At 42.5% G+C, this 24,047-nt stretch overlaps 1 protein-coding gene across 3 annotated transcripts in view; it reads right to left on the reverse strand.

Moving 5' to 3' along the window:
• Positions 1-17,031, reverse strand: part of LOC114796424 (FERM, ARHGEF and pleckstrin domain-containing protein 1) — a 44,318-nt gene extending 27,287 nt beyond the window's left edge. For all 3 annotated transcript variants that reach the window (XR_003750727.1, XM_028990408.1, XM_028990409.1), the window contains exons 1-2: positions 16,838-17,031; positions 11,485-11,681 (exon numbers count right to left, since the gene is read on the reverse strand). Coding sequence is in view for 2 of the 3 variants with exons in the window: in XM_028990408.1 (XP_028846241.1) it covers positions 11,485-11,655 (171 nt within the window). In the remaining variant the exon portion in view is untranslated. The remainder of the gene's footprint in view (positions 1-11,484; positions 11,682-16,837) is intronic.
• Between the last annotated feature and the right edge of the window lie 7,016 nt (positions 17,032-24,047).

A 24,047-nucleotide genomic window follows, 5' to 3' on the forward strand; every position in this document is an offset into this window, starting at 1 on the left:
AGCCTAGACCTTATGTAGATGTTCATAGTCATGCTTCCAGTCTGTTTGCTACTGGAAATTTCCATGTCTGATACCACATTCCTGAATTCCGTTGGCCCTGACACTAGACTCTCAGACAACTTCCTGGACCTTGACTGATTGCCTGACAATGCACCCTGCTCTGCCCCATGACTCTGAAGGACTGATTTTCGGTAAATGACTGCTCTCGTCTGGCATTGTTCGCTGCTCTGCTCCACGGCTTTATATGCCTGCTTTCATTATATTGCCTCACTTCTCTACTCGCTCTGCCCCTCGGATCAAGTCCACTGCAGCACTTCAGACTCTCCCGATACACTGCCTCAACCTCCACAGACGTGTGTCCCACTCCCCCCTTCACGGCTTCCTCCCAATAAGCCCGCACTCCAAAGTGTCTGCAACTGCACACTCCCCAACAGTCCCTGACAATGTAAGGCTAAATGAACTTACTGAGAAGTGCATGTACAATGTTTAATAGGGTTTTTATTGTCAGTTTATAAAGAAGAATTGAGGACCGACTGATTCCTAACATTCCAGAGCTCTAACTAAAAGTATCTGCTTTCAGCCGAGGTATTATTGTACATATCAGTATTTGCAGAGAACGTCCGATTGATGCTCCCATTAGGCAACATCTGTGTTCATAAGAAGTCCACAGTACAACAAGAAAAACAGAGACTCAGTAACAGAGATGTTAAGAAATAATCAGGTAAAGTCAGCTAAATGAAATCCCAAATCTAAGTAGACCTCTGTTGCTCTAATGGCAAAAGACAAAGGCATAATGTTCTAAGGCATCCAAGTCTTGTATATCATCAGCTAAGGAACAGACTCTGCATGATGAATGGCCAACAAACAGTCATTAAGGGAAGTAAATGAGAATCCAGGCCTATCACAGCAGGGCACTGAAAAGAACTGGTAAAATGTAAATGGCTCTTATCTCTAAACAGCCAGCATGTGGTGTGTGTGTGTCTTTTAATTAGATTTAGAAAATGAAGCCTCTGCCACCACACATCTTGGGCACTTATGAGATAATAACAATTAATCAAACAACAAATTACATTAATCATCTGCTGATATTTAAAGGTCATTCGGATAATAATAGTTTTTCTATAAAATCAAGAGCAAAGGGAACGGGCTATAGGCTACATATGCACTTCTCAAAATAAGACACAAAAATAAGACATCCTAAATCTGAAAGAAATAAAATATAAATACTTTGTTCTTTACATTGTTGAATGCGCTGATAAAAAATAAAAAATCACACAAAAATTATAAATGGAAATCAAATTTATCAACCCATGGAGGTCTGGATTTGGAGTTGAACTAAAGTGTAAAAACACACTACATGCTGATCCAACTTGTCCAAGTATCCAAATGTCCTTAAAACAAGTCAAAATGAGGCTCAGTAGTGTGTGGCCTCCATGTTCCTGTTTGACCTCCACACAATGCCTGGACATGCTCCTGATGAGGTGGCGGATGGTCTTCTCAGGGATCTCCTCCCAAATCTCAACTAAAGCATCCTGGACAGACTCCAGGTGGATGGTGGATGGAGTGAGGCATGACGTCCCAGATGTGCTCAATAGGATTCAGGTCTGGGGAACAGGCGAGCCAGTCAATGCCTTCTTCTTGCAGGAACTGCTGACACACTCCAGCCACATAAGATCTAGAATTGTCTTGCATTAGGAGGAACCCAGGACTGACCGCACCAGTATATGGTCTCACAAGGGGTCTGAGGATCTAATTTCGGTTGCTAGGGCCCTATGATTTTCGCAAAGCAGAAAACATGGACAGAATCACGGAATCCACTACAAAACGTGGAATTGTGTATAATGCACGTTTCTGGCCGCTGCACCCCACTACACATGTTTCCGGTTGAGGTGGGACTTTCACACACCAACGCAATGTAAATGCACGGTCAGCGATGGCGAAGAGGTTGTCAGTGCCGAATCCAGACCACTTGCCCGATCCGTTCCGCGTGTGTGCGCGCATACACAACATATGCAAATATTACGAAATTCGCCTGTTAGTGCTAAGTTTAGAGCGGAACAATACCAAAGTATTTTTTTAAGAATTGGAAGAACAACTCTATTGTGAGAACATATGTGACGACCACTTACAGTCAATAACTATAAAGAAGCAAACTATCGCGTGCAAGTCAGCCAGCCAATCAGCTGATTCAAAAACGTGATTTTATTATCATGGTTCCAGTTCATTATGCAAGTGGGCACAACTTTTTTGTATTCCAGGTCTCCCCAATGTTTATTTATTTTTAACATTTTTTATACGTGAAACACTTTTATTTTACAGAAGGAAGAACGTGTAAAATTGTGAAATAGTTCTTTGCATGAAATGAACATATTATTTACATGTAGAGAGTATACGTCCATGCACTTTGTTGAACAGTGATTAAATGTGATTTGTCATATTGCAGGTTATTTTTTCCCCACCCACTCCATAATCACATAGTTTTTAGGTTAATAAATATTTTTATAATGATATATGGAACTCAGAAGAATTAAAACAGAAAAAACGGAATTGAAAAAAAAAATGGATAGGGCCCTAGGTCTCTAATGACAGACGGGCTTCCTCTGACGAGCACATGGAAAGCTGTGCGGCTCCACAAAGAAATGCCACCCTACTGCCAAACCAGTCATGATGGAGGATGTTGCAGGCAGTAGAACATTCTCCACGGCGTCTCCAGACTCTGTAACGTCTGTCATGTGCTCAGTGTGAACCTGCTTTCATCTGTGTAGAGCACAGGGCGCCAGTGGCAAATTTGCCAATCCTGGTGTTCTCTGGCAAATTCCAAACATGCTGCACGGAGTTGGGCTGTAAGCACAACCCCCACCTGTGAACGTATGGACCTCATGGAGTCTGTTTCTGACCGTTTGAGCAGACACATGCACATTTGTGGCCTGCTGGAGGTCATTTCGCAGGGCTCAGGCAGTGCTCCTCCTGTTCCTCCTTGCAAAAGGTGGAGGTAGCGGTCCTGTCTCCTGATGTACTGGCCTGTCTCCTGGTAGAGCCTCCATGCTCTGGACACTACACTGTCAGACACAGCAAACCTTCTTGCCACAGCTCGCATTGATGTGCCATCCTGGATGAGCTGCACTACCTGAGCCACTTGTGTGGGTTGTAGACTCCATCTCAGGCTACCACTAGAGTGAAAGAACCGCCAGCATTCAAAAGTGACCAAAACATCTGGTCTGTGGTCACCACCTGCAGAACCACACCTTTATTGGGGACGTCTTGCTAATTGCCTATAATTTCCACCTGTTTATATCACAGAAGTGTGATTGACTTGGTGTTACATTGTGTTGTTTAAGTCTTCCCTTTATTCTTTTGAGCGGTCACTGCTATTGATTTACATTTAGAGCATTTATCAGACAGTCAGGGGGGGGGGGGGCAGTCCCCCCCTGGAGCAACTTAGGCTTAAGTTTCTTGCTCTGGACACAATGGTAGTATGTGGGATTTGGACCTGGGTCTTCTGTTTCATAGGCAAGTGTGTTACCCACTAGAATACTACCACCTATTCACTGCTGTAAACTAAAATCAGATGTACACATTAAAAATACAGAAAATATACTCTTAAAAATTAATGACATGTTACATTATGAACTCTGTATCGTTTGTTTAATGATTTTGTGCTGACAGTGTATAGTCTCATGCCTGCCTCTGCTTGGAACTGAAATTTACAGTCATTTATTCATGCAGTCACACATGCACCTCCGGCACAGTCTGTGTTTGAAGCCTTTGTCTTCACTGGAACTACGGCACTAATGACATTCAGCAATGGCCCCAGGGCCTCCACTTTACATCTCTTCTGGTAGCAAATGCTTTTATCCAAAGTATTTCACTTTCACAGATTACTGGGACTGGAGTCAGACCAAGCCAGCGTGAAGATCATAAGAGGTAGATATTGGTTAACCCATACTAGCAGTATTCAACAATCAACCAAAATAGAGATGTTTAGAAGCCCACAGTTTTACTTACTGTTGATGTGCTGAACCCCTGTAGCACGGTGCGAGTGAGTGGGCAGGCAGAGCAGTGTGGTACGCTGGCTCGCCTCTAATCCCCCTGGGTAATAAACGGTGACAGCCACAGATGTTCCTCGCCCAGTGAGACCAATCAATTCGCCTTCTCCAGATTAGCATAAATGACTCTGCCCTAAATGCTACAAATCCAACCACATTCTCCTCTCCTGAGCAGACAACTGAAAGTGCACAGCGGACAGCGATGGGTGATATCATGAGCAGTCAGCTATTCACTCTAAAATATACCTCAAGAGCGATGGGCATTAATGATTATGCTAATTAGAATATCAAATTATGTGACACCCAATTGTCTTACACCCAATTTTTCATCAATATGTGAACCATATGTGAGAATAACTGATCATTACACCTAACACTTGCTCTACACAATGAAATACATTTTTCACAGAGGATGATGATACATCATCATCTATTATGAATAAATTATACAATATTTTTAGTCACAACATTCTAGCTGATCTTTGAATAATCAATTCTCTTTTTGTTTTCCCTTTATTTTCCCATGAAGATACACTGAGACCAAATTATTATTATTAAAAGATGACAATGAACACCAACTAAACCCTCTTGAAATACTGATATGGGTGTTAAAACTAGATGATTATGATTAATTATGATATCATTGCCAAAATGTCATATAGTATCGCTATATCTCCTTTAGCTAATATTCCCTCAGGCCTGCACATAATACTGCATTATAAATGTTGTGTGCAAAAGACAAACAAACAATCTTAATATATATATATTGCAGATATTCAAATTTAGGACATATGTGGCCTAATTTACTTCCTCGAGGTGAAAAGGTAGTCCAAAGCTCCTGTGCTTAATTTCAAGAAAGCATATTCATTTCAAGCACTTTGTTCAGACTAAACCATAAAATATCAAAAGCAGTCAACAACCTGCCAGAATCTGCCACATGTTTAAAGCCTTAGAAATGTAAGGAGGGACAACATGTCAGCTCCCGTCTCAAACAAGCACAGTCCCGATGCCTGTGGGTCCAAATCACATCTTCTGGACAAATGTCAATTTAAAGTCTGCTAAGAGCTGGCAAGTCACTTCTTCCACATGGTTTACATCAAACATTATAGACTGTGTAGTGTAGACAAATAAGAACAAGCACTGCACACAATACCCACTACTCATAATATCTCTAAAAGTGGGAAACAAATCCTCCCACATAACAGGTTACAGAATTTGCTGCTTTTGCTGTACCCTGTGATTTGTGATTAGGACCCACTGCTCATTTGCAAGCTTTTATCGAAGCCGCAGCGCCTGAGGGAAAAACTTCAGCTTCAGACATGGCATTTTCACCAATTAGCACACAGACCAGCCTCAGGTAAGATGGGGCTGGCGCGTCTCCCACGGCTACAAGTCCTCAGCCCTGCAGGAATGCAGGCCTTTGTGACAACAGAATACAAATTTTGCCCTCAGAAAGAGCTGACCTCTGTAACCATGGCAACCTTTAAAAAGAAAGAGTGGGTGGTTTAATGTAACCCTTAATATCACTGTGGGAACCTATACCATATTGAGCCACAGTAATATTACATAAGGGGGTTAAAATAAAAGCAAAGTATGCAATTGTCTTTCACTATCATCTCTGAATAATAATAATAATTCATTATTGTCTTCGGTGCAACATGCAGAGAGAACATGCAATTTGGTTAAATGTCATTACATATACATTTACAGCATTTACCAGACGCCCTTATCCAGAGCGACTTACAATCAGTAGTTACAGGGACAGTCCCCCCTGGAGCAACATAGGGTTAAGTGTCTTGCTCAGGGACACAATGGTAGTAAGTGGGATTTGAACCTGGGTCTTCTGGTTCATAGGCAAGTGTGTTACCCACTAGGCTACTACCACCCACATGTATATCACTACAGAGAGTTATGGTTATGGTACACTATTATAATAAAATCAAGACAGCTCTTTCTCAAGTTCTCCTCCCATTCAAGTTTCTCCTCAGAGGTGGAAACATGCATGGTGCTTTTCATCCAGAGGTTACCACAGTTAATGTCATGAAAATACACAGTTGTCTGTTGTCTACCCTCAATTAGCCGCTGGAGAAACTCGTTGGAAATTATAACAAGAAACCCAATGAGGCCAGATGAAGAGGAACTGCCAGGGCGTTTGGTTCTTTACTTTACTTTACTTTATTTAGCAGACGCTTTTATCCAAAGCGACTTACAAGAGGAAGACACCAGCAATTCTCGTTTGATTTCTATAGAATATTGAGTTTACAAACTAAGAGCCCTGATAAGGCTCAACTTGTCAGTGAAGAGCATGCTCAGAGATTGTTAAGTGCTAGACGAAGAAAAAATTATAATGTATTTATACATTTTTGTATTGTTTTGTGCAATGTGTACGCATGTGCGTGTGTAAGTGTTAGATTTGTCTGTAATATTTTTTGAACAAGAGGGTTTTCACCAGCTTCTTAAAAGTGGTGATAGTCTCGGCTAGTCGTGTGGAGGAGGGCAGGTTGTTCCACCAGCCAGGGACAACAACGGAGAACAGAGATGATTGGAATCGGAGACCCCGTGAAGAAGGAATTTTTAGTCTCCTTTCGTTTGCAGATCTGAGAGAGCGTGCAGGAGTGTAGCTAGGTAGTATTGTGTTGATGTAGGAGGGCGCAGTTCCATTTACAGCCCTGTAGGCGAGCATCAAGGATCAAGGGAGCCAGTGGAGGGAGGTAAGAAGAGGTGTAACATGGGTGTATTTTGGCTGATTGAAGATGAGACGGGCTGCCATCTTTTGGATCATCTGGAGTGGTTTTATGGTGACTGCAGAGGCTCCAGCCAGGAGAGAGTTACAGTAGTCGAGTTTGGAGATGACCATTGCCTAGACGAGGAGCTGCGTAGCCTGTTGCGAGAGAAAAGGCCGAATCTTGCAAATGTTGTAGAGAGTGAACCTGCAGGATCTGGAGATCATAACAACGTGATGGTTCAAACTCAGTTTGTCATCTATCCAAATTCCAAGGCTTTTTGCAGATGCCGTGGGTGTTAACAGTAGCGAGCCAATTTGAATTGAAAGGTTTTGCTGAGGGGAATTGTTGCCCGGAAAGATCAGAATTTCGGTTTTGGATAGGTTCAGTTGGAGGTGTCGCTCAGACATCCATGCCGATATGTCTGAGAGGCAGGCCGAAATTTTTGTTGCTATAGTAGCATCTTCTGGTGGGAATGACAAATAGAGCTGGGCGTCATCAGCATAAGAGTGATAGGAGAAGCCATGTGATTGGATGATGTAACCAAGTGAGCGTAACATCAGCTAAGATCCTGTGTTACCTAACTTTATTTAAAAACAGGCTTCATTTTATAGTGCAGGATTTTCCCACCAGGAATCTTCAGAAGAACTGAACTCCTCTACCTGATGCCAAATTAAATCTCCTCATTCATCATCCATGGTCTGATGTGATTAGTTCCGTTTTGCTGGTTTAGGTAACCCGTTGCAGCTACCAGACAGAGAGAAAGACAGAAAAAACGTCTTTTGATATCAACAGTTTTTCTGTAATCAAAATAAATTATTGCCAGTTTCACTTTGTTGCAATTATTATTTGTATTCTTTACACTTTTATAGTCCCAGTTTCAGAGTTACTTTAGTTTCATTATAGTCTAAAACTGTTGTATTTTACAGTAGTATGTAGTATATTACTGTACATATTTTTCAGAGGGCACAGACTAGTCATCTATGGTTACATCATGGTTTCTATAGAAAGACGTTGCAGCAAAATAAAATACATTCATATACTTATACATTAATATATTTCATACACTGCAGTGAATATTACGCTATATAGTAGACAGGCTAGGAATCCCTCTCTTCATCTGAGCCTGGAATTGAGTGATTGAGACAGATAGAACAGATGGAGGGTACAACAAGGAACAGGAAATTGACAATGATTTCACAGGTTTTCTTCACGCTGTGCATGGTGCCTGGGAATATGCCACTATTTCAGAGTGTGAATGACAGCTGTGCACTGCTGTGAGTACTTATAGAAACATACACACACACACACACACACACACACACACACACACACACACACACACACACAGAGAGAGACCACTTGAAGTGTAGGTAAGAAAAACTACACAGATTGCGCCATAAATGAACATGCTGGAATCTATGCTAAAATAAGTGCATAAATAAGGGCGCATTCACACAGTCCTTTGGCTTTGGTCCGAATAAGATGGTGAATTTTGAACATTTTCCTTTTGGTTCATATCCCTTCAACGCAGGGAAAAAAATTCAAGCAAACCAAAATGCGTTGCTTCAAATAACGGAGAACTTGACAAAACAGGAGGTGGCGTGCATTAATCAAATGGAAGTATGAAAAAACTGAAAACGACACTGAAATTTACCCATAATTCACTGTTCTCAAACCATGGGATAGCATTTGGTCTTGTTTTGGTTCAGTACACGTTCTCACCAGAAGGGCCGCATCACAGTTCGCGATTTGATTTGAATCGAATCGAGACCATCTCTTTTTGTGGGTCTTGGTGCGATTTTTTTGGTGAGTGCAATTACTCTGTTTACACCAGATGAAACCATACCATGGGGAAATGAAGTTTGAACGGACCTAAAGCCTGTAGATTTGAAAGCGCCCTAATAATGTCTATGGGAATGGATTATATTAATGGATTATATTACTGTTATATGTTTTTTTGCGATCAATATCTATTGCATTTACTGGAATAAACTATGTATCTATATGGCTTTGGAAAAAAGCAAGATTAAATAAAGTAATACATATAAAGTCTACAATTTTGATCTTTTGATGCAACGTTTTCATACAATACCATACTTTATTACCAGTATTGGAAATTAATGAGTGTAATGCTGTAGTAAAATTAAATAAAAATTATTCATTGAAAATTTTGTAATTACAACCTTAATATTGTATACCAAACCTTGCATATAACTTTAATAGCGGTGAATTGTGAATCATGGGACTGGTATTTGTAAGCCAATGAGCGCTCAGTGGCTATAAAAATCCCTGTGAAGTGGACATTGTTAGTTGAATTTGATTGAGTTGCCGGTCCTGACATCAAACCTGTCTGTTTAGATGTTGAAGCTGGACTGTCTGCGCAATATACTCAGCCACTAAAAGCAATAACTAAAGGGTTAAATTGAGCAAACCTACATGTTGGGAGCTTTCTTTTCCCACCCCACGCAGAGCCACATTGCTACGCCCATTACATTCATCTTAGGTTGGCTGAAGGAGTGTGCAACTGCAGACCGGTGTGAAGAGCTGAGGCTCGGTCTCCTTGTGGCCGTGGAGTAGTGCAAGAAGGAAGGATGCAATCGCATGACTTACAAAAGACACGGGTTTTACTTACAACAAAATCACAAAATAAAGGACCAGGGAAACAAAGCCATATAAGACAAAGACATTCAAGGACACAATGTGGTCATTTGTACGCTAAACATCGGGTGAACACAATCAGGAATTTAGACTGACAAAAGTAAGTCAAGCAGGCAGAGTCAGTTCCAGGAAATCAGTCATTGCTAATGTTTCTTTAGTCAACAAAATTTATGACAAAATATCTTTTTGACAAGATGAAGACAAGACTTAAATGCTGATGATTTTACTAGAACTATAATGAAATATATCATGTAATATTAGACTAATAAAAACGAGACTTAATAAGGTTTACAAGATTTTATATTATATACTTCATTTTCCTTGACGAAAACAAAACGATGCATTTAATCGCATTGTTACATTGTAGTTTCGGTTTCGTGTATCTTCCATCTGGTCAAACAGATTATGTCACTTCCGCAAAATGCAATCATGGAATTAATTAGATTTCAGGATGCTTCCGATTAATGAGCATATGGCTGAAAAAAAATATGAAGCAATCTTGGATGTGCTTTCTTTACAATGAAGTGAAAAAGAAACAAAATGTGTGGTAGAAAAAAAAAATTTTTTTGACTAAAAGAAAATAATGTTTTTGTCTTTTCTACTAGGCACTTGTACTATACTGTTAAATAGAATTGCATACAAAAAAAAGATTCAAATACAATTTTTTAAAAAGGTCATCAGTTCTCATTGACTAAAACTATACTAAAATGTTCATGGATTTAGACGACTAAAACTTGACTAGACTAAAATGAGTATGGACTTGACAGACTAATAAATACTAAAATCACAACTACATGCAGACTAGAGTAAAAAAATAATTAAAACAGGCAGAGATAATGCAAATACAGATATTGTGATTCGTGTATTTTCAGTTCAGTTTCACGCGTTATATAATTACACCTCTTCATTTCCGTTAACAAACAGAAAAGTAGGTCTATCGTTAACGCGTTATTTCTATTTTATATTATATGCGCACACACACACACACACACACACACACACACACACACACACACAGCCAACAACAAGCAATGTTCACTGTCAAAACACACCTGGCACGCCTGTGACATTCCGCCTTTAGTTAATCTAAATGCTCATGCACACTATACTCGGAGATGTTTGTGGTTCTGTGATTCGTGCAGAATACGTCCTGCCTTCAGACACCAGGTAAGTAAAAAGAAGTCTGCAAAACAGCTCTCATGGGAATTAATCTCAATACAGCTCCCCTGTTCTAAAACTAGGCTACAGGACAGGGGCTTTCTTTTTCAACTGGTGTCTGGTAATATGATACTAGAGAACACTGGAGAAGCCTTCCAGGCTTTTTCCAAAACGAGACATAAGATCCCCACCCACTGCATTCTATTAGACTTCAATATAAAGAATCGGTTTAAGGTTAAAATGTATGTGTTGTTAGTGCTTCAGTAGCAAAACCAGTATTCATGATAGTAATAAATGACAAGAATGAACTGTCCTTTGCCACCAGGAAGGGTGAACGAACCAAAATTTGCTTTCCAGTGGACGACAGATGAAGTGAGAGAGTAAACTTTTCAAATATATCAATTCCGATGTGGCAATTCATTCCAGATGCGCCAGGCAACAGGTAAGATTCACATAAAATTTCTGAGGTTAACCAAAGGATTTGGTTCACCAGAGGTCAATATGTGTTTTCTTTATTTTCAGTCCCATTTACATTGGTAGATTCTCACTGAAGGCATCAAAACAATGAACGAACACATGTGGAGTTAATAATAAAATAAATATCACCACGCAACGTCATTATGATATTATCGATTATGTTCTGCACTTCATTGATGCTAAAAAGTCCACATCTGAATCATGATGCATCGATTAAGAAATTAATTTCAAAACCACTACTGAAAATGAACGAAAGCTACAGTTTGTGTCTTTATTGTCAAATGTTTCTATTGATATCTAGGTGGATATTTTCACAGTGCTATAAAGACATATCCCATTTCACATACATCGATCCGCTAATTGCTATGGTGAATAAAAGAGCTTATAAATGCTGCATTGAAGGTGCTAGCAGCACTCACAGATACGTCGAAGATCTCCTCGGTGTCGTCCAGCATTCGGACTCGTATGGAGATGTGTCGTCCTGGAGGCATAGCAGGAGGTTTGTGCCCTGGATCAAGAGTGCTGATCCCCAGTGTCTCCGGGGCTCCGAGACGCTGACCAGCTGAAGATCGAAGTTTGGGGTCCACCATGGTCTCCCTAATTCAGGTCAGTGGTCCTGTAGAATAATAATATTAAAAAAAAACATTTGTTACCAAAAGATCGAGCTAAAAACAGTGATGAATCCAACCCCTCAAGACAACACTTAAGTCAAATTCAGCAAACCTCTATGAATTCTACAACACCTTGCAATTTTGTCCAATCAGCAAATTAGACCAATACACATTTACAACCCCAACGTCTCTAGTGAGTTTCAGAGCGAACAGCTAATTGGTCATTCTGATGAGAGCACTCCTGAGAAATAAAATATCATTATGCCTTGTTACAAGTTGCAACACCACATGACAACGTTGCTGCTTGACTAACGCTGCTCAGCAGTGGTGTGGTCAAAGATGGAAGTACTTAATTGCTAAAGCTTAATATAAATTTTAGAGCATATTTGGATAGTCACAAGTCATAAATTAATCTGAAACGTAAACTGCGATATGACTGTAACAATGATGATAAAAATTAGGATATGTTGTGCCAAATTGGCAAAGCCGAAAGCAATAAAACTCCCCCTCTTGGCTTATTGCTTAGTTAGCTTCATGTACAGATTTGCTTATAAAGGAAAAAATCCTTCTTGATAATTAGTGAAAACTGCTTCTTTATGACTCATGTAAGTTCAACTGACACAAAGTGAATTATTAAACCACTGAGAAGGCAACCCTGGCCATGTTGTGGGGAATGCAGCATTTTAAGATCTATACTGGTTCTAGTTCTCTACCAACGGTAGTATTAACATTTGCTAAATGTCAAAATAATGTGTGAGAGAATTTTTTATGTATGCACCTAGTGTTGGTGTGTGTAAATTTTTGGCTTTAACTATAAGAGAGGTTCTCCTTATATTGTTTTTTTTGGTGGGAGTAGTTCTTTTGTGTAAACTGTGGGGGTGTTATGTATTATGTTATCTTTTTTTTAAATAAATAAAGTGAACGTGCAGTTGCTAGTTTATGGGAAGGGGGATTTCACGCCTGCTAGAGGTGATACGTGGGGTGTTTGTTGTTGTTTTTGTTTACTTCTAGGCTCCTCCCCTGGCTTCCTGAGAATAATTATTAACTTTGATGTTGAGTTGGCCGTATTAAAATATTTATTGCAGCGGCGCCTGTCATCGTTTGTGTCCTTGAAGTTTGTGTGCATTCTGCGTTTTCGGGTACAAGCTGTATTTCTCTGTTCTCTGCACATTTGGTTTTCACAGATAGTCAGACAGTGAATCTACACAAAAGCGGATCAGTGGACCCACTGCGTGTTGGGAAAGGCGGAACGTGCGCACACCTACATACCACCCATAGGTCTTGGTTTTGTTATACACCCCAGGAGTAGCGGTGGGCGCCACCAAATGTAAGTTTTATAGGGATAGTAGTAAGCTAGGGTGTTAAGAGTTGGGGTCATGTAGGGATCATGTAGGGGTCATGTAGGGATAGAACTGTTATGCTGCCCTTTAAATGCCACCCTTGATCCAGGCTGCGGTGGTCTGTCCTCGATTTCGTTTATTTTGTATTTACGGGGCAGTAGTGGCCTAGCAGTTAAAGAAGACGCCCCGTAATCAGACGTTTGCTAGTTCGAATCCCGATCCGCCAAGGTGCCACTGAGGTGCCACAGAGCAAAGCACCATCCCCACACCCTGCTCCCCGGCGCCTGTTCACCAAGGGTGATGGTTAAAAGCAGAGGACACATTTTGTTGTGTCACCGTGTGCTGTGCTGCAGTGTTTCGCAATGACAATTACGTCACTTTATTTTAAATAAAATGTCGTTTATCACTGAATAATTTGTCACCTGGTTCACTGCCATTCTCCCACTGCAATACACCACAACACCCTTGTTCTCCCTATGAACCTAGACCAAGGGGCAATAGAAGTGGCCAAAAAAACAAAAAATTCACAAAGCTTACTCACAGAAACTCACAAAAACTTACAAAGAAAAATAAAATCAAAATAATACTCAGGCATACAGTAGAAGGCTAATATGATGTCAGCAGCATAAGAGAGAGATCTGGTACAGGAACAGTAGATCAGCTCCAGTCACAGCCGCTAAGATGACTGAGGTCCACTGGCCTGTAGATTTTCCAAAACTAAAGCTGCTTTTCAGTGGCCTTCAGAGTTCAGCAAGTGTGCTGGTAACACATCCCTGTGAAGTTGACCCTTCCATCCCCTCCCTACCCCAAGGCACCAAGCCATCTTAGAGGGCTGGACAGTTCCACTCTGTTTATCACACATTCCAAAGCAGTCATGTAGTCTTAAGATCCAATCAACGGGGTCATTTGAGTGTGAGGGTTCAGTTTCGGAGAGATCAAAGGAAATTGCAAGAGGACCTCTGCCCACACCTTCTGCGAAATCTGTTTAGACATTCACACCACCCCACTGCAACTTAATTTCCACTAAATAAGTATGAGCATTTATCACACCATAAGGTTATAAAACGACAGACACCAGTTTTTTTTTCCCTCTCAAATGAGTTAATTGTCCTTAACTTACTCACATCAGCAACCTATCATGCTTTGTGAAGAGCATGGAGAGAGTACAGTCATGGCCAAAGGTTTTGAGAATGACACAAATGCTGATTTTCACACTGTTTGCTGCTTCCGTTTTATTATGGCAATTTGCATTTACTCCACACTGTTATTAAAAGTGATCAGCAAAGTCCCCAATTTCCACTGCACTGCAACCCTGCCACAAAAGGACCTGCTGAGATCATTTCAGTGATCCTCTCAGTAACACAAGTGAGAGTGTTGAGGAGCACAAGGCTGGAGACCATTCTGTCATGCTGGTTGAGTCAGAATAGCAGACTGGATGCTTACATTTACGGCATTTGGCTAGACGCCCTTATCCAGAGTGACTTACCACGTGCTTTTATGTTACCATCGATGAAGAGATCAATTCCGGTTCACTAGGACCCCAACTATGAATACAATCTTTTTATTCACTCTGTTGTAGATTCTGTATACAAGTTCGACAATAAGAAAATTACAATTTAATCTAAATATTCTCTAAAGAGGAAGGTCTTGATCTGTCGTTTGAAGGTGCTCAGTGACTGAGCTGTTCTGACCTCGAGGGGAAGTTCATTCCACCACCGAGGGGCCAAGACGGAGAAGAGTCTAGATGAATGTTTTCCTTTTACCTTCAGAGATGGAGGGACCAGGTGAGCAGTACTGGAGGCTCGGAGTACACGAGGTGCAGTGCGAGGTGTAATAAGGGCTGTGAGGTAGGATGGTGCTGCTCCATGTTTGGCTTTGTAGGCCAGCATCAGTATTTTGAACCTGATGCGTGCAGCTACTGGGAGCCAGTGGAGGGAACGTAGTAGAGGGGTGGTGTGGGAGAATTCGTGAAGGTTAAAGATCAGTCATGCTGCATTTTGTATGAGTTGTAGAGGTTAGATGGTACATAGTGGTAGACCAGCTAGAAGGAAGCTAGAAGGGATGCTTTAAAAGGAGGGTGATGCTTGAAATCATCGCTCATCCTCTGTTAACCATGGTTCTCTGCAAGGAAAATTGCATTAAAAAGGCTTTGTGAAGAAGGCTTTGGGACATCCAAGAAAGTCCAACAAGCGTCAGGACCGTCTCCTAAAGAAGATTCAGCTGCGGGATCAGAGTGCTACTAGTGCAGACCTTACTCTGTGAGCTACATCCCAATCCGCAATACTGGACAAAGGCCAAAAGCAACCTGGGACTAGACATGGGACATATCATACAGTTTTAAATTAATACCTGTAAATTATTTTTGCCCCTGAAAGAGTAAAAGTAATTAATGAAATGCTAATTACGTCCCACATCACACCATTACACAGCAATTACACTCATGAGATGCTGTCGGTTTTGTCTCTGAAGTCGCTGTGTTAAAAGCCCCAGGCAAACACCTAACCCTAAACCGTAACACTTCAATACATCGCAACCAGCTGCACTGAAATATTTTACAATGTAATTATGTGTCGGGAACAGTACCAGATGATAAAAGCTGACCAAAATATTTCTACGTTTTCTGAGCGGAGGGTTTAATAACGAACCAACGTATGCAGTTATTCGTCATCGACATGCTAACACGCTGAATGCAGCTGATAGTAGCCTATAGTAGATAGTAGGTAACTCACTCGCCTGTTAACCAGAAGACCCAGGTTCAAACCCCACTTACTACCATCGTGTCCCTGAGCAAGACACATAACCCTGAGTGTCTCCAGGGGGGGACTGTCCCTGTAACTACTGATTGGAAGTCGCTCTGGATAAGGGTAAACGAATCTAAAAGGACGCTTGGGCCAAGAAACGTGAGTATCTGAAGGCAACTTTCTCCTTTCTCCATATTCACCCGGCGTCACCATACGCGCCAGTGTTTACATTCGCAAGGGCGTGGCTCCGAACGCCGCGGAAGGGCATGACGGGAAGCCAGGGGGCGGGGTTTACGGCCGATACAAACGTCCTCTCGGACAACATGCCCGGCGATGCGTGCCGGCTACACGGCGACCCGCGTCCACCCGGGTCGACGTAAAAAATGAAAACATTAAAAAAAAAAACCGTACAATCCAACTAGCATTAATTATCACCACCTACGTCACATGCCGTTAGACATGCAGTCCTCGCGGATTACCGAGATTACCCTGATCGCCGGGGACAGGTCGCTGCCACCCCGGCTGGTATAAAAAGCCACATTCGTCCGAGCGGCTCTGCTATTTAAAGGCGAAACCTGGATCCGAGATGTAGGTTAGCGGAGTAAATCCCCGGCGGTCTCCTGTGTTGCGGATGTGCTCGCTTTTCACAGCTCGCTGGTGCAATAATAACCCGGTCCCGGAGCGTTAACGACGGCGGCGAAAATGCTCATGAAAAGGATGCAAAATCGGGACCACTTGCAACACACACACACACACACACACACACACGCACACGCTGAATGCAAGCCGTGGGGATCGGGATTCGGGATTCGGTTCTGTTAAGATCGCCGTAACCTTCATTACCTGAAAAAATGCAACGGCACCAGGCGACGGGACTGACGATAAAAATTATAATCCGACCGATTACCTTCAGATAGAAAACGACATCGCGAACGTAACTTTTGTAAATAAAATAAAATAAAATGTCGATGTCAAGAAAAAAAAAAAGAAGAGGTGTGCTTTCCTGCTTTCCCCCGCTAATCCACTCCTGTGAGAAAATAAGTTGCGGGGCAGTCGTCCACTGCGGCACCAGTGCCTTACCCTGTCTGAAGATCTGCTAAATCCACGCGTGAGACGTGGCGGGAGGCGCGGGATTCACACGCACAGCGGCTCCCCCGCGGTCGCCATGTCGGGCGGCTGTCTGCGGAGACGGGATTACGGCGAGGCGAGCGGCGGATCCGCGTTCGGCTACTGGCTCGAACAATAAAAGACGCGCAGTGCCTCCAGCCATTCGAACTGGCACTGCATCCGCCGGGAAAAGCGCGGACGCGTAGACAGCGCCCCCTGGCGGCCGAACCTGCGAAGCGTCGGTCGCAGGAGACCAGAGCGAGCGGCCGTGGAGAATCATTTACATTTACAGCATTTATCCAGAGCGACTTACAGTCAGTAGTGACAGGGACAGTCGCCCCCTGGAGCAATTTAGGGTTAAGTGTCTTGCTCAGGGACACGATGGTAGTAAGTGGGATTTGAACCTGGGTCTTTTGGTTCATAGGCGAGTGTGTTACCCACTAGGCTACTACCACCCACATCGTGCAGGCCAGGGTTCACCGTCCCTGGTCCTGGTGGGCACCAGTCGTGCACATTTTACCTTCATTTACCACGCCTGATTCAACTTCTGTACCCATTATCACCCAGTTCTTGAGATGAATCTGGTGCGCTAAATGAAGGTAAAATGTGCAGGACTGGTGCCCTCCAGGACCAGTGAGAAGTGTCAAATTAATCCAGTCCCTGAATAAAAAATAAATGCACATGTAATTGGGTGAAAGAAGTGTTAAATCTCTTTTTTTGTGGAACTCCACATGAAATCCTCCCCATTTCGTTTTAATTGGACATATATTGATTATTACCTATTGAAATCTGTTGCGACTTTTCTTTTGAGAACGCCGTCTTCATGTTGATGATGCAATTTGGCCGTCCGAGCACGCTCCATCTTGAGTTTGCAGGCTGCGTGCTGGGGACCGGCTTAGTCCTTCACTAAATAACTCAATGCAGAGTGAGGCAGTGGAGCACGACCTGTCCGGTTACAGTGGTGCCATGACCTGAATCCACGCTGCTTCAGGACGGTTCTTCATCTCGACGTGAGTCGTGGATCGACCTCAGTTTGGTCATCAGAGGCTGCTACACAGTTTTTGTTAACGGACTCGGGCTTTATATTTTCTGAATGTGATTGTGAAATCGACATATTTCAGTGTATTATCCCATATTTGGAGTTATACTGTTAGTAACTGTCACGGCCGCCGTGCCACCAGCCGACCGGGAAGAAGATTGAACCAAGCACACCAGAACCAAGGGCCACTAAACACGCCATAACACTGCAAACTCTTCGCCGATTCTTATCACATAGCTGTAAGCCATTCCAGTCCTAGATTATTTCATTGCCAACCCTTTTTGACTTTAACCGTGCTTCTTGGATGGCTTTGCCAAATTCGCCCTCATTTTGGACACAATCAGGCTCACCCGTCAATTTTTCGCAACTGGAATGAGCTCTTGCAGCCGGTTACAAGCTTGGCTCAGTTACAGTTGGGCACATTGTCAGTTAAGTGTCCCAAGCAATATGCGTATTGTTAAAAAACGAGTTTGTTGCATACCTGGATCAAGCAAAATGGCAAAGCATTAAGGAGGATTATTTTTCTGTATGGAATTATCCCAATTGTTTAGGATCGTTTGATGGAAAATACAGTTTTACAATCATTCTTCGAGGTATTTCAGTTTTATTTTGATGCCAGAGTGTGACGCAGGACACCATTTCTCTGTTGCGGACATCTAAGTTTACACCCGGTCAAAATTGCCAGGGAGTGAAGTGCTGTGCCGCCGGGTCTTTGTCGCCGATTAAGCTTTCCCACTGAAAGTGAACCTCATGCGCCCATATCCAGGTCAGTGTGCATCATTCTTTCACCATCATTATTTCACTATCAACATTTTGTGTTATCATATTTTTTCGCCCTTTTTTTTAGGGACTCTCACTCCAGACCAGCTAGTGTTCAATTATCGCCATTCAAGAGCTAGGCGTGTAGTTGAAAATGCCTTTGGCCTATGGAGTGTTCCATTGACAGTGCTCAGGATATCACCAAAGCCTGTGTTGCTCATCACAATTTTCTCTGTGTGAGTGACCACTTTGAAGGACCAGGGTACATATCACGCTCTTTGGTAGATGAGGGGGGATGTCGATAGGGAATGGAGACAGGTGGTCCTAGGAGACTCAATCCAATATGCTGTACTCCACTGTGGCAAGCTGCAGTAATTTGGTTTATGTCTGCGGAATTATTTGCATTATGCTAGGTAAAACACTTTTGCAAGTTTAATGTAAGCATTATAGTGTGAAAGAGAATATGAATTTTAAAAAATGATGGAAGAATTGATGGAAAAAAAGCATTGATAGACATGTTTTTCAAACATATACTTTTATTCAAATATCATTGTCTGGATTGGCTCCATATGAGGTTTCCAGCTGGGGCCAATCCGGACAGCTATTAAAAGCCTGTGGCTCCGCCCCTCTGCAGCGGCGACATTTTTGTGAACTTGTGTGAACTTGACCTTGCAACGGCTGTTTGTTTTTGAGTTCCGGCAATCGCCACACGCCTGCGGGCTCGTTTTTGTTCTCCCCGTTATTCCCCCTGTTTTCGGCCACCGTGCCGAGTTTATTTGCATTTATTAATAAAATCATTGTTTCCCTTATGTCACGCCTCTGTGCTTCCTTCCCCCGTCAGCTTGCCGTCGTGACAATCATTTTATATAATGCTTTATTATCAATTAACAAACACAATAAAATGTGCTGAATAATACACACAATAGACTAGATAACAAAACGGTTAAACACCAGTGTGGGTTTATTTTTGGGATTTTTTTTACATAAAACTGCATTAAAACAACTGATCTAGTTGAACGTAGACCTAGATAGGGTTGTCAAAAATACCAAGTGCTAGGTAATAAAGTATTTATATCAGGTCGAGCCCACTAACTCAGACAGATGCCGCAAAGAGAGGGTTGGCGCTCAGTAAGGTTTTATTCCGCGAATAATAACTATGTACAGTGAACAATAATTAACGTAAAGAGGAACTACAGGGCAGCACAAAACATAACAGGAGGATAATGGGAGCAACACCACCAATTGTTTCCCCCTCCTCTCTCTCTCTGCTGGTATGCCGGCTTCTCCTTTGAACATTTGCGCTGATCACGCCGCCAACCACGCAAACCTGAGCACTCTGGAGAAGGTTTTAGTCCAGGATATCCCTATATTTGGCTGCATTCATCTTTCCCTTGATTGCAAAAAGTAGTCCTGTCCCTGTATCTGCAAAACATCTCCATAGCTTGATGCTTCACTGTTGGGACTGTATTTGACAGGTACACATACCGCTTAGCGGTAAATCTAAATCTATCTTAGCGGTAAAAAAAAAATCTATCTTGGTCTCATCAGACCAGAGAATCTTATTTATCACCATCTTGGAGTCCTTCAGGTGTTTTTTTGGCAAACTTTTTATGTGTCTTGCACTGAGTAGAGGCTTCTGTTGGGCAACTCTACCATAAAGCCTGGACTGGTGGAGGGCTGCAGTGATGGTTGACTTACTACAACTTTCTCCTATCTCCCGACTGCATGTCTGGAGCTCAGCCACAGTGATCTTTGGGTTCTTCCTTACCTCTCTCACCAAGGCTCTTCTCCTCGGAAAGCTCAGTTTGGCCGGACGGCCAACTGTAGAAAAAGTTCTGGTTGTCCCAAATGTCTTACATTTAAGGATTATGGGGGCCACTGTACTCTTAAGAACCTCATGTAAATGACTTTGAAACGTTTTTGGGTTATTGTGTAACATGTTTTAAGTCTTGCTATCATAACTTTACTTATGTGCCTTTATTTTGTAAGTTCCTGTGAGACGGATACTTTTATTTTGAAAGGACGGAAAACCGGAAGTTGACTGTATTAGCGCGGAGAGCGAAAGTTAACCGGGAAAGTACATAAAACGACGGAAAACACGGTGATAAAGTGAAATAGCGTTGCAGAAAGTGTATAGTTTTCTTTGTTTAGCTCCTGTCGATAGTGGACACAAGGTTTGTTGGCATTTTCTGTACATTTATTTAAACTCTTTATGTTTAAGAGAGTCAAAGCTATGGCTATACTTAGCTTTATTTAATGACGGTTTATTTTATTTTAGATTGTTAATTTGTATTTATTGTTTTCTTTTAGCTCTTACGTTGGTTTGAGTTGGTTTTGATAACGCAATGTGAATGAGAAAGAAATAAAGAGCATCAGACCATCAGTAAAGCTGTTTTAATTCGACGGGACGCTACAGTAAGAGCTTGTACCTCATCGATTCCATCTCACAAGTTCGATGTTCCGAAGAGGGATCCGATGATGGTCGAAAGCCGTGACACTCACTCATGATATGGAAGCATCAGCAAGCAGTAGTAAAGGTCAGATGATGGACGCCGGTCAGGACAGCGGAGAGGAGGAACTTCGCCGTTCTAGTCGTTTACGGAGCACCACAGAGAAGATGCTTGCATATCAGAGAGAGGAGGCTCACAGAAAGGAGAAAAGGCTCATTCACCTGTACGAACAATGGAAAATCCAGGCACGCAAGGCCAGAGAGCTACTAAAGGTAGATATCCCTGAAAATCAAATTGCAGCTCTCATAGACACACTAGAGAAAGCAAATAATGATGTTACGGACCTCTATATGGAAATCAGAGACTATATTGCACCCTCTGATGAAACACGACGTCACGTTGATGCATGTGAGGCAGTGACAAAGGACATTGTTAAAATTGCTTATGAAAGGATAGCAGGCATAGATGGAGAATTTGACGGTGAAACTGTGAAACAACGTCTCCGTGAGCTGCTTAACAGAGACTATGCTCGCTCCATCTATGGATCTACAGTATCACTTTCCAGCCAACATTCCATAGCCTCCATGGTAGCGGTCAAAATAGCGGATGCTGCTGCAGAGTTAGCTGCAAGGAAAGTAGAGTATGAGATGTTACTGGAGGAGGAAAAACAATGTGAACGAATTCAACAGCTGGAAGAACAACAGAAAAGGGATCTAGCAGCCCAGAAAAATGAGCTGGCAAGACTGAAAGCTGAGAAGGACATAAGAGCTGCGCAAGCTAAATTGAATATCTACAATCAGGAAGGGATTCAGAAGCCTTTGGGTTCAGCCCCTATTCACCAGTCCTTCCACGGTCCAGTAACATCATCACGGTCACAATCTGATGCATCCCACCTAGCTCAAGTAGTTCAAGACAGCATAGCTCTGAATAGGCTTCCAATGCCAGAACCATCCATGTTCACTGGTGACCCCATCCAGTTCATTGAGTGGAAGGCCTCATTCATATCACTCATAGACAGAAAGAACATCTCTTCAGCAGACAAACTGTATTATTTAAAAAGGTATGTGGGAGGTCCAGCCAGGAAAACGCTTGATGGCATCTTTTACAGGAATGATGATAAAGCCTATAACGATGCTTGGGTTCGCCTCAACCACAGGTATGGTCAACCATTCATTGTACAGAGAGCCTTTAGAGAGAGGCTGGCAAATTGGCAAAAGATCCAGTCAAGGGACGCTGAAGGATTGAGAACGTTTGCAGATTTCCTGCATGCATGTCAGGAAGCCATGCCTCATGTTAAGGGTCTTGAGATTTTGAATGACTGTGAAGAAAATCAGAAACTGGTTCTAAAGTTACCTGAATGGGCAGCATCACGGTGGAACCGGCAGGTCACTCAAGTTATGAACGACAAGCAGGAATTTCCGGACTTCAGAGACTTTGTTAATTTCATGCTAAATGAGGCAGAAATCGCCTGCAACCCCATAACCTCATTTCATGCTCTCCATTCATCAGGGCCACACACAGAGAAACACCATCTTAAAGAAAGAAACACTAAATCCAGTGTAGTCCACACACAGACAGTAACAGAGACTGGGAATCAAGGGCAGTTGAGGTCTGGTTTAAAGGCTCCATGCATTCTATGCCAAGACAGTAAACATCGTCTGCACTGCTGTCCCATGTTCAAGGAGAAGTCTCTGGATGGAAGAAGGAAATATGTGAAAGAAAGGAAACTGTGCTATGGATGTCTGAAGCCGGGCCATAGTGCAAGGGACTGCCGGCACAGACACTCATGCGACATCTGCAAGGGAAAACATCCAACGTATCTCCATGATGACAACTATACCAAATTCAAAACACCTACAGTCTCAAACCAGAGCCACGCAGATGAATCAGCTACCACATTGTCTCTCAGTGTGAACACTGAAGAGCCGTTCTCCAACACCTCCATGATTGTACCAGTATGGCTGTCTTCAGTTAGTGATCCAGGTATGGAAAAACTTGTTTATGCCCTGCTCGACACACAAAGTGATACAGTTTTTGTTGACCAAGAAATTAGTCATAGCTTACAAACCAAGACCCATCCTGTGAGACTGAAACTCACCACCATGATTGGAAGAAATGCATTAGTGAACAGCGAAAGGATCTCAGGTCACCGAGTGAGAGGCTATAACTCCACGATCCTCATTGATTTGCCACCTGCTTACACCAAGGATTGCATTCCAATAAATCGAACACACATTCCTACCTGTGAAACGGCAAGACACTGGAATCATCTTAGTAAAATAGCTGATGAAATTCCACCACAGCTAGATTGTGAGGTTGGCCTGTTAATAGGCTATAACTGTTCAAGGGCACTGGCACCACAGCAAGTAATCTTGGGAAAGGATAATGAACCTTATGCAGTGCGCACAGATCTGGGGTGGAGCATTGTGGGTTGTTCACCATCTAACCACGACACGCTAAGCAACATGTGTCACAGAGTTGCAGTCAAGGAGCTTCCTCCAGTGACTCCATCGGATGTTATTAAGGTACTCGAGTCTGACTTCAAGGATACTAGTAAGGATGACAAGACGGTGTCTCAAGATGACATCACGTTTCTGAACATGTTAAAGGAGGGCATTAAGGAAAACATTCACGGCCATTATGAGATGCCACTACCCTTTAAGCAGAGGCCGCATCTCCCTAACAATAAACAACTAGCCATTATCCGGCTCAGTCATCTTAAAAGAAAACTGTTAAAGGATGACAACTACAGGAACCATTATGTGAAGTTCATAAATGAGGTCATTGAGAAAGGTCATGCAGAAGAAGTCTGTGGTGAAGGAAAGGAAGGAGAGAAATGGTATATACCCCATCACGGTGTGTATCACTCCAAAAAACCAGGCAAGCTCCGGGTTGTCTTCGACTGCTCTGCTAGGTACAAGGGAACTAGCCTCAA

The sequence above is a fragment of the Denticeps clupeoides genome, chromosome 9, assembly GCF_900700375.1.
Source record: "Denticeps clupeoides chromosome 9, fDenClu1.1, whole genome shotgun sequence".
NCBI classification, from domain to species: domain Eukaryota; kingdom Metazoa; phylum Chordata; class Actinopteri; order Clupeiformes; family Denticipitidae; genus Denticeps; species Denticeps clupeoides.